Genomic DNA, 11,635 nt, shown 5'->3' with positions numbered 1-11,635 from the left:
GAGGAGATGAAGGCGTCCATAGTCTCTTGCCCCTTCAACCAGTGGGGCATGGGCATTGTTGGGTCATTCCTCATAGCAATAGGTTAGCGGAACTTTCTGCTCGTCGCAGTGGATTATTTCTCCAAGTGAGTCAAAGCCGAGCCGCTAACAAGAATAACCGAACAGATGGTCATGAAGTTCGTCTGGCAGCACATCATCTGCCAGTTCGGCATCCCGGGTCGGCTCATCTCAGATAATGGAAGGTAGTTCATTGGCAAAAGGCTTAGGGAATGGTGCGGAGAATACGACATCCAGCAGGTCTTCACTTCCGTGGCTTATCCACAGAGCAACGAGCAAGTAGAGAGGTCACCAATCGGGAAATCCTCCGAGTCCTGCACGCTCGGCTCAATCATATGGGAGGCAGCTGGGTGGATGAGCTCCCCAGTGTACTGTGGGCACTCCGCACGACTCCTAAGGAAGGGACCGGGGCAACTCCTTTCCACCTAGTGTATGGTGGCGAAGCGATCGTCGCCGTCGAAATTGAAGTCGAATACGATCGGATACAACACTACGGCGAGGACAACGCCAAGCGGAGGCTTTTGGAGCTAGACTTGATGGACAAAGCTCATGTAAAAGTCGCTAGCTGGCTAATGGTATACTGACAGAGGGTGAAACAAAGCGATAATCGGAGGGTGATCCCCAGGTCGTTCCAGGTAGGTGACCAGGATATGGAAGAAAGTGAAGCTGGTCGATGACGTCACCAAGCTGGAGGCTTCATGGGCTGGACCCTTCAAGGTCGTGGAGAAGCTCCGGTCAGACGCCTACTACTTGGAGGATGAGGATGGACGACAACTAGAGCGCCATGGAGCGTGAACCATCTCCAACCTTACCGAGCCGAGTGAGAGGTGCATCTTGTAATAGTTAATGTCTTTGCACCCCTGTACTTTTTGTATACAGGGCAGAAGTAAAAAATAAAAAAAGAATTCAAAGCTCTATGCCGAGTGACACAACAAATCGTCAAGCGGCGATGTTAAACCCATGTCTCCATCGACGGTCGAGCGGTGACCTTAAACCTACGACTTCGTCAAATCGTTGAGCGACGACATTAAACTCTTGTCTCCATCGACGGTCGAGCGGCGACCTTAAACCCACGACTTCGTTAAATCATCGAGCAGCGACTTTAAACCCATGTCTCCATCGACGGTCGAGCGGCGACCTTAAACCCATGACTTCGTCAAATTATTGAGCGGTGACGTTAAACCCATGTCTCCATCGATAGTTGAGCGGCGAGCTTAAACCCATGACCTCATCAAATCGTCGAGCAACGACGTTAAACTCATGTCTCCATCGACGGTCAAGCGGTGACCTTAAACCCACGAATTCGTCAAATCGTTGAGCGGCAACGTTAAACCCATGTCTCCATCGACGGTCGAACGACGACCTTAAATCCATGGCTCCGTCAGATCATCGAGTGACGACGCTAAACACGGGTCTTCATTGAGGGGTGAGCAGTGACGTCAGACCTAGAAGAAGGTATGAACCTTCAGTTCCTTCAAATGGCACTCGTACGGTCAAGTGGCTAGCTATAGAAACATCGTATAGGCAAGCGTCCTCGAAGATAATTTATGTTCGGGGCAACACGCGCAAAAGGTTAAAATGAGTCATACAAGGAGAATTACAAAAAAAAGAAAACTTCCACCGAACAGGCGAACATTCATTGAAAAAAAGTTGGTGCACCACCGAACGGGCAGGTTTACATTCAAAAAAGATAATCTTTTATAGACGGACGCTCAACCTCACTCTAGGTAATCAAAAAAGTCATCAGGCAGCGAGTCATTCAGCTTGCTGCGATTGATGACACTGCCCGTCAGCACATTGGGAAGATGGTCGTTCGCCTCAAGCCTGCTCGATTCGCCTTCCTGATATATCCCTAGGGCCGAGCGGGAGGCCTCTAAAGCATCCTCTGCAGCTTTGAGCTTCCCTTGAAGAGAAGCCTCTTCAGCCGAGCGGCAGATCCGCTCGGCGACCAGAAAGTCTTCTGCTTCCTTGAGCTTTTGGGCTAGATTCCGAGCCTCCTTGTTTTTTAGCTCCAGATCGGCGATGGCTCGGTTCTTCCACGCCGTGGATGACTCGATTTTCTTATCAAAAGTGCTAACCTATATGTTGAGCCGACCCAAAATAACTTCCTGGACAACCATCTTCTGTCGCTCAGCCTCGAGGAGCTTGTTGGCCTTCTCCAGGTCGACCTTCAGTTTGGCGACCTCAGCATTAGGCAACCCTTGGGAGGAGGATGTGCCAATCAAGATTTTGAGCTTCTTTAGCTCATCCTCCACAAAAGCAAGCCATTGGCACATGGTTACGGTTTCCACCTAGTACTGCAGGCGAACGAAAAAAATGTTAACGTCGATCAGAGGTAAATCATCGATAGATAATAAAATACATATCCCGATGGACATTTGCAGGTGGCTATTGCCGAGGGCTCCGGGAGGCATCGTCGCAGCCCGCGCTCTGGTTTCCTCCCAAATGTCGGCGAGCAGCCTGCAGATGAGGATTCCATGCTCGGGAGAGCGAGGCTGGGCGTTCGGCTTAAGGTACTCCTCCGTTGGTAGGTGGAGGATTGCCGTCACGGATCGCCGCCCGCACGGGGCTGACTGGGAAGAGGCCACCGAACTGGAGGATGGGTCCATAGACGCAGGGCAGATACCGGAGCGCAAAACCCTCCGTCGGGTGAGGGCAGGAAGGCGATCGGCTGTACAGCAAGAGTCTCTGGCGGTAGCTCAGCTAGGGACGGCGTCCGATCGGAGGAAGTGACCTCCACCGTTGTCGGGATTGCCGCGGGAGAGGCAATGCCTTCTCGCTCGGCGGCCCTCACAGCCGAGGTAGCGGAGCGGGAGGGCTGGTCCACTCGGCGCCTCTTGCACCTAATGAGGGGCTCGCCATCGCCAGAAGACCCGGAGCCCTTGGTCTGGGCAGCAGGCTACGAATCAGGGGTGGGGAGTAGCTCTCCCGCATCTTTGATACTTGGCGCCCGGTTGACAATGCCCTCGCCCACAGCGGGTGTCTCCTCGCTATCGGCAAACGTGCCTTCGTGAGAGTCGATCGACGTCAAACCTCGGCTCGCCAATTCCTTTGTCGCGGTTGCCTCAACCTCGACATCCTTAAGCTTTGTGAGGCCAGCTACTCGTGCTTGCATCATGACTTCGGCTAAAAAAGATGGAGAAGAAATCAATTAGATTCAAAAGAAAGGATCAGATAATGGCGTACCTAAGCCGCTCGGGAGCTTGGCGCGGATCGAGCTCAGACCGAAGATGTATATGACACCTTCCACCAACAGCTTGTGGATATCATATTTTTGACTAACCAGCATAGAGGTAGCATGCAGGTAGTCCGAGCGGCTCTTGTACTTCTTCAAATTAGGTTGGGGTGGTAGTCCGACCTGCCAGCGCGTCCGAAAGCTAGGTCATTCGAGGAGTCACATAAAGAAGAAGTACTCCTTCTAGTGTTTGTTAGAGGTTGACATTTTGTCAAAAAACACTAGGCCGACCCAAGACTGAAAGAGGAAGGTGCCCAATTCGGACTGCTTGGGATAGTAGAAGTAATGGAAGGCTTGGGTAGGTCAAAGGAATGTCGTGTAGCCGAAATAGCATGACGCCGCCGCACAACAAGCGAAAAGAATTTGGTATAAACTACGGAAGGGGAACGCGGAAGTAATTGCAGACTTTAATGATAAAGGGGTGGATAGGGAAGCGAAGACCATCCACAAACTGGTCTCGGAATAGACATATGGTGTCGGTCGACGGGTCATTGGGCCGATCGAACAAAGAAGCTAGAATGATATCGCGGTCAAAGGGAAGCTCAAAGCATTTTTGAGGCTCTTAGCGTCGCTCGCATCGAACCTGGTCTCTATGGTAGTGTACTATAGACCGGGAGCGGGGTCTGATGGCTGTGAAGAGCTCGCCATGGCCGAAATACGAAGGAAAAAGAATCTGAGGGGAAGAAATGCGAGCAGAAAACACGAAGCAAACACTAGACGTACTGGGAGACAAAAAAATTGAAGATTCAGGAAGAGAGCTTACAGAAGGAGAGAGTCGCCACCGATGAGATGCAGAGGATCGCTGGAGTACAGGTCGCACAAGAATCACCGGCAACTTTCACGGAAGAAGCAGAGTAAGAAGAGAGTCGGCACTGCGGCTTTATAAACTCCGGGCTCGGCCGACCGGAGCCATCCGATCTAGGTCATGAGAATCGGAGCACAGATCTAGTCGTAGAATTTAAACCGCCAGACATCTCATCAGTGCCTGTCGCTTCGGACATGCGGGACTACGACGACGTGTGGCATTTCCCCATTGGTCCGCATTTAATGAACGCCATTAACTGGTGTGGGCGCGTACTCGACCTTAATGGGGGTGATTTGCATGAATTCCCAAGAGTTTCTAGTGACATCAGCATTGATCACACGTGTTTGAAGGCATCGAAGGAGAAAGCTCGAGTACAGACACGCGAATCACCGACTGGCTTCAAGGATCGGTCCAAAGGCCAACTGGCACTCTTCGGCAGACCGACCGGAGGCCACCCAGCATCGCGGCCGATTGACCAATTGGTCTCAAGATTTCTTCTGTCTAGTTAGTCGCACTTGAAGCCTCCTTCGACTAGACTTGAGGGGGAGACATGTGATGTGGTCACGAGGGGTCCACCCAGTGGAGGGTCATTGCCATGATAAAGGTCAAGGGTCAGAGTCAGGACGGTAAACACCCCTATACTACTATTGGCCGGTCGAGCGACCCACTCACTCGACCAAGATAGAGAAGGTCCGACCCAACATCTTCATAGCTCGGTCACATACCGAGCTTCTGACGCTCAAAAAAGTGTCTAGGGAAAACACGCTGAGTGGCCAACCCTGCTCGGATGTACCTCGGAACTAGCCCAGCGGAGCCACGACCGAGCATATTACATTCAAAGCAGAGCTCGGACAGTGGGCAGTTGGCCGAGCGGCCATCCTGTTCGACCTGAGAAAGATAGTATGCGGACGACTGATGGTTGGCTCAACGACTTACTCGGTCAGCCCAGTAACAGACAAGAGGAGGATCTGTGATATCCTTCTGGGAGCCAGTGCCACCGACAGACGGTATGGTCAGGCAGTGGATCGTACGATGGAAGCTTCCACTATCATATCAAAGATATGCTCAGATCGTTAAGGTATGGTATCAGAAACACTTTCCTAACATGTCTTTTTAGGAGAAACTTTGAAAAGAGTGCATGCCTCAAGGAGCATGCACGCGCGCCCCCGGAGCCCTATATAAGGGGCCCCAAGCTTCAACGGAGGTATGCATAAATTTTACTATAGTCACACTGTTACTCTGTTACTCCGCTTCCTTGCTTACACATCACCGGAAACTGACTTAAGCGTCGGAGGGTCATCATCGGGGAACTCCTCCCTGGCTCGGCACTGACGCTGCTGTGGTTGCAGGTTCCTCTAGCGCGGAGTCCACACACGGTCAACAGGAGCGCTACGTCCCCAGCACCCATCGTCTCGACTCTCGGACAAGATCAACTATGGTTGCATACTTTTCTCTAAATATTAATTGGTGATGGGACATTATCGTATTTCCACCGTATCTGTATAAACATACTGGTCTACGTGTTATAACAATTCACGTGTCATACCACTTATGGCGCTAGTCCACGAGATATGAGATCGATTGGGCCAAATTAAAGGGCCTAACCTCAAATCGAAGAGCCTGGAAGGAGTGAGTCAGGAGTCCAGTAGGTGGGGTCGAGCAGAGCATTGGATTGGTCGGGCTGAATGGAGCTGAGCAAAGTGTTGGGTCGGCAAGGCCGAATGGAGCTGAGCAAGGTGTTAGCCTGTTGGATAGGCAGAGCTAGCTGAGCAGAATAATGAGTTGGGAGAGCTGAGTTCAAAAAGTCAAGTAGATTGAACTGAAGGCGTATAGGAGAGTTAAGTCCCTGTAATCGGGATAGACTGAGCTGAATGTCGAGTGCTGAATCAGCTCAGGAGTGGCAGGTTGGACAATGAATCCTCTCACATTGGGCAACCTGAACGAGATTGATATGCTCAACTCCCTTGGACTTCTACTTAGACAGGACTATTGACCATCTCAGTACATTATAACTTCCCATTCGTCCCCGTATCAGATTACATGTCAAAATTCAATAAGAAAGAAGAAGAAAATAAAATGTCGAAATTCAAGGCAGAAAACTTGATGAATGATAGAGAGGGATAAACAAGATGATAGAAGAAGAAACAAGTGTTCCCTTCTTCCCATGCAAGTGGATCTAGCAATTCTCATCTGTCATTATCAATATCTTCTGTGGTGCTACATTATCTGTTTCACTTTGATATCCATAATCTGGAGAGAGACTGTATTATCATGCTGATTGAGCTGTACACCTTTAATTCACTGGACAGTCGTCAGACAAGCTGAAATCGTAGGTGGAATCCCCAGTGAAAGGAGGACATGGATCAACACTTTCACAGTAGCTCACATTGACATCGATCTCTTTTTGTCAACTATTTTGCTTTCACCGTCATTGTAATCAATCAAATATTTAAAATAGATTTGGATGTGTACTCATGCGGTGATGACGAGAAATCCTATTAAAGATAGATTAAAGTAAAAAAATCAGTTAACGTGAAAGCTAAGATTAAAATAGTCAAAGGTCCCAGTTGATTGATCGATCGAGCAGGATTATCGAACGAACAAGAAGCTCAAGCGGTCAGGCAAGGATGCCGAACAGCTCGCCTAGTGATGATAGATAGAGTCGAGAGGCAATTGACAATCCACGACGTGATAGTTTCGTCGACTAGACGACACTACTGGTCGGACGGAGGTAAGCAATGACAATCAGGAAGCAAAGAAGGAGACGAGCCAGCAGATCCGAGGGACACGACCGAGCCAGGGTGCCCTGGTTGAGCGGACACCAATCGACCTACAACGGGTCCCGCTTAAGTATCTTGTCGTATCCTTTTAGAGGTTTGCGTCACTAACAAAGGAGCATGTTCCCAAACAAATGGTACTTTGGAAGCTTCTACTTTGTCACATCAGAGATATACATGCTCGTGTCAGGGACACTTTTTGACTTATCTTTTCATAGGACACTTGGAAAAATGTGCGCACGCTTTGAGATGTTTGCACAGACACTACAGTGACTTCTATAAAAGAAAGGTTCACATCTACAGTGTTGGGACCGATTATGTAGCTAGAGGGGGGGGTGAATAGCTCGGTGTGCTCGTCTTGCTCTTCGTTGCTTGTTTCTTTAAGATATGCAGCGGAAAATACAAAGAAACAAAATACACAACGCTAACAAGGGGACTTACTTTGTATCCACCTCACAAGATGTGACTAATCCAAGGATCCACACACTCACGCACCCTCCACTATGAAAACACTCCTTTTCGGTAACTACCGAAGGTAGAGAAGCCCTACAATACTCTCAGTACAAGAAGAAGACAAGGGGAAAATAAATACAAGAGTTCTTACAGGTTTGATAGCTGAAAACCCTAATCCTAGTTTCTCCTTCTTACTTTTGATCCGCCTCTTGACTTGGAAAACTTCCAAGAACCTTCAAGAGCTGGCGATCTAAACTTCAAAGAGATGTTGTGGAGTTGCTGGTGAAGATCGGAGCTGAACAGTGTAAGCGCTGGCGAAGAAGGAGCTCGACAACGGCTTTAATCGACGCCAACGGTCGGATCCCGATCGATTGGATTACTCCCAATCGATCGGGGAGGCTTTTGATCGATCGGCTGATCGATCCAGAGCGCCTCTGTGCTCTCGGGAATTGCCTGGATCGATCGGCTGATTGATCCAATGCTTATCGCGCAAAATCGCGACTCCCAATCGATCCACTGATCGATTGGGGCTCTGGATCGATCGATCGATCGATCCAGCGCTGTTCTGTGTGATCGCGCACTTGTCCCAATCGATCCACTGATCGATTGGGAGGAGGCTTGTCGCGAAGACTCACCCGATCGATCAGCCGATCGATTGGGCATGAGCCAATCGATCGGCCGATCAATCCAGCTCATGATTTCTCCCTAAAATCAAGTCTAAAGCCTCCTAAACTAACATCTGGTCAACCATGACCTGTTGGTTTATCGTGCCTAGCATCCGGTCACCCTTGACCTGCTAGAACACCCTCACCAAGTGTCCGGTCAATCCCTTTGACCCACATGGACTTTTCTCCTCGTGTCAAGTATATGGTCAATCTCTTTGATCTACTTGGACTTTCCTCCTCGTGCCAAGTATCCGGTCATTCCCTTTGACCTACTTGGGCTTTCCAACACCAGATGTCCGATCAACCTTGATCCATCTGGATTTCCTTGTGCCTGGCTTCACTCACTAGGACTTCCAACTGCCTAACTTCACTCTCTAGGTCTTTCACATGGCTTCACTCACCAGGATTTCTAACTGCCTAGCTTCACTCACTAGGTCTTTCACCTGACTTCACTCACCAGGATTTCCTTCTGCCTAGCTTCACTCACTAGGACTTCCAACTGCCTAGCTTAACTCACTAGGACTTCCAACTGCCTGGCTTCACTCACCAGGACTTTCCCATCAAGTATCCAGTCAACCTTGACCTACTTGACTCTCCTTCACACATGAACAATTGCACCTGCAATCTTCATGTATTGTCAAACATCGAAACCACAACATCAAGACTCGAGCTTGACTCAATTCAAGCTCAGTCAACCTGGTCAACCTTGACTTGGGGAATATTGCACCAACATACAGGAGGAGGTATACGCAACTTCTTCATTCTACACTTTCTATGCTACAGTATTTCCATTGTTCTTTACATCACCACCGGAGACTGACTTGAGCATCGGAGGACTAACACCGGGAATCCCTTTTCGGCCCGACACTGACGCTTTTGTGTTGCAGGACTACGTTGAGTCTTCGCTTCATCAACCTTCAAGGCACATCCCCAACTTGCCATCTTCTTCATTTGGGGACAGTATTATATTTGGCATCATCTGTGGAAACTCTATCTGAATCTGAAACGTGAAGATGGAGGACACTAGCCTACTTACGGCGGTAACACTAACGCAAGAAAACTTGGAGTTATTGATACACGTCTGAACTGCAAAGATGGTGGAGTAGTAGCAGACAACAGTCGATTGCCAAACGGCCGACAACACAACATCGGTGACCGGCCAACATGTTGAACCCAGAGCTCGAGCGGAAGACCCGGTTGGCCGAAAGTCGGGCAACAGGCCAACCGGGGTCTTTCAAGACACGTCGAACTTGCCAATCCCTTACCACCGCACGTTATTCCGTGAGCCATCAAAAGAACAAGGCTAAGTAAAAAAGTTGCAAAGTTCCTCTTCTAAGGATACTGTTAGAGTGTATACTAAAAGCCTACCTTTTGTAAACATTTATTTTGAAATAAAGAATCACATTGGTCAAAAATGTCTACATTTATATGCTAAGTGTAGTTGTTCAATTAATTTATATTGTAGATAATATGGTGTGTGGTGTCACACACAGAAGATCATGTTATCAGTTCTTTATAAATTATAAACAGTAGCTCACGACTAAGATGGAAAGGAACAAATCATTAGAATAGTTGTAGTATAATTAGGTATTAGTTTATCTTGACTAATATATTACACTAGTACACTCTAAGTGTATTGAGTAGGACCATTTAATGTAAGTTCTTTTTATACTGACTTAATAAAAGAACAAGACCTTAGTTATTATTGAAGTGTGTGCTTTTAATCCTAATATAATAACAAACATATATATTTAGTATTTATTTCTTTAACTTATCAAAGGGTGAGATTTAGCTCGATAAATCAAAATGTCCGATAAGTTGGGAAATGATATTACTTATAGTATGTGTTGTTGATTAAAGAAGGAAACTGTGTCCAAGTAATCTAGGTTGATAATGCCCCCAAGAGGAGCTTATAAGGATTGTCATGTTAAACTATGCAGGTGGATTTAGTCCGACATGATGATAAAGTTGAGTGTTACTACTCTTGGACTAAGATATTAATTAAAGCGAGTTGTCAGTAACTCAATTAAATTAATGGACATTCGATATCTTAAACACAGGGAGACTAACACACTTATGATAAGAAGGAGCCCATAATATTATTTGGGATTGGTGCGGTAGTGCAATAATAGCTCTCTAGTGGAATGAGTTATTATTGATGAACTTGAGTTGTGTGTTCGGGGTGAACACGGGATACTCGAGCTCATCGGGAGGTTAAAACCAATTTCTCCTCTAGGTTCATGTTGTAGCCTCAATAAGGCCTCAAATCTACTTATAAAAAACTCATCTTGGTGTCCAAGAAGGGGGCCGGCCATGGCTTGGTGACCAAGCCATAGGGTCGGTCACTTCCTCCTCAAAGGGGTCGGCCTTTTGCTTGGTGCCCAAGCAAGAAGGGGTCGGCCACCTTAATTCAAACTATGAGGGGGTGTTTTGAATTTTTAAAATTTTCTCTTTGTAGATAACTACAAGTTTTAAAAGAGAGATTTTAAATTTATAAAAACTTTCTTTATTTGAATTAGGCTGCATGATTTAAAAGAAAATTTTAAAACTTTCCTTTTTTAACCATCCACATGGATTTTAAAAAGAGAGTTTTAGTTCTAAAATTTTCCTTTTATTTGTAACCATGTTAAAAAAGGAAATTTTAAATGAGAAGTTTTAAATCTTAAAACTTGGTTTAAAATTTTCCTTTTTTAAAATCCACATTAGGAATTTAAAACAGAGCTTGTAAAATTTTATAAGAGCTTTCCTTCTTTACTTATAAAATTTTTACAAGATTATTTTTTCTTCTTTTAAGGGCCGACCACCCTTGCTTGGTGCCCAAGCAAGGGGCCGACCAATCATCCATTCAATCAAGATGAGAAAAAAGGAATTAAAAAGGAGGAAAGGAAAAACAAGAGGAAGATTTTAATTTTTGTAAAAATCATTCCTTATTTGCCTTGGGCAAGTATTATAAAAGAAGGGGAGGAGAGGCCTCATGAGAGATCAATTCTTATTCTCTTGCTTGTGCTCCCTCTTGTGGTCGACCCTCTCCCCTTGCCTTTCCCCTTGCTCTCTTTTATTTCTTTGTGGTGGTGGTGGCCAGATTTTAGAGAAGGATGAAGGAGCTTTTGGGTGGTGTTCATCTTGGAGGATCGTCGCCCACACGACGTCCAATATGAGGCGAGGAATACGACAGAAGATCTCGAGGTTATTAGCATATAAAGAAAAGGTATAACTAGTAATTGCTTTCCGCATCATACTAGTTTTTCTTTGTATAAATTCCAAACACAAGAGACATATAATTCTAGAGTTTCGAATTTGTGATTCGAGTTTGTGTTTTTTTTTTTTTTTTCAAATTTGTGATTTTGTTCTTTTTGGTTAAACCCAGCGTTATATAAGGAAATTAAATATTAGTTTTCCTTAAAAGCTTTTGTCTATACGGTGGTGGATGATCTCATACTCAAGAAGGACTAGTGCCTCGCCATGCAGTCCTGGAAGCTAATTTTAGAAATTAATATTTAATTAAATTTAAAACATAGGTGGATTTGGATCAATAATATTAAGCATCGTTTGCGATCCAAATTTAAATCATTAAGAACAGATAAATTAAATTTGGAATCAATAATATTAAATTTCGTTTGCGATTCCTAATTTAATTTCTAAA

The 11,635-nt window shown here is 46.2% G+C and overlaps 1 protein-coding gene across 1 annotated transcript; it reads left to right on the top strand.

Moving 5' to 3' along the window:
• Window positions 1-269: 269 nt before the first annotated feature.
• LOC122011279 lies at window positions 270-852 on the top strand. The gene is made up of 2 exons (XM_042567667.1): window positions 270-608; window positions 697-852. The coding sequence occupies exons 1-2, from the start codon at window positions 270-272 to the stop codon at window positions 850-852; spliced, it is 495 nt and encodes a 164-aa protein (XP_042423601.1).
• The last annotated feature ends 10,783 nt before the right edge of the window (window positions 853-11,635 follow it).

Source organism: Zingiber officinale, chromosome 8A (assembly GCF_018446385.1).
Source record: "Zingiber officinale cultivar Zhangliang chromosome 8A, Zo_v1.1, whole genome shotgun sequence".
NCBI lineage: Eukaryota > Viridiplantae > Streptophyta > Magnoliopsida > Zingiberales > Zingiberaceae > Zingiber > Zingiber officinale.
The sequence above is the reverse complement of the archived record's forward strand: the minus strand, read 5'-3'. Positions and strand labels throughout refer to the sequence as shown.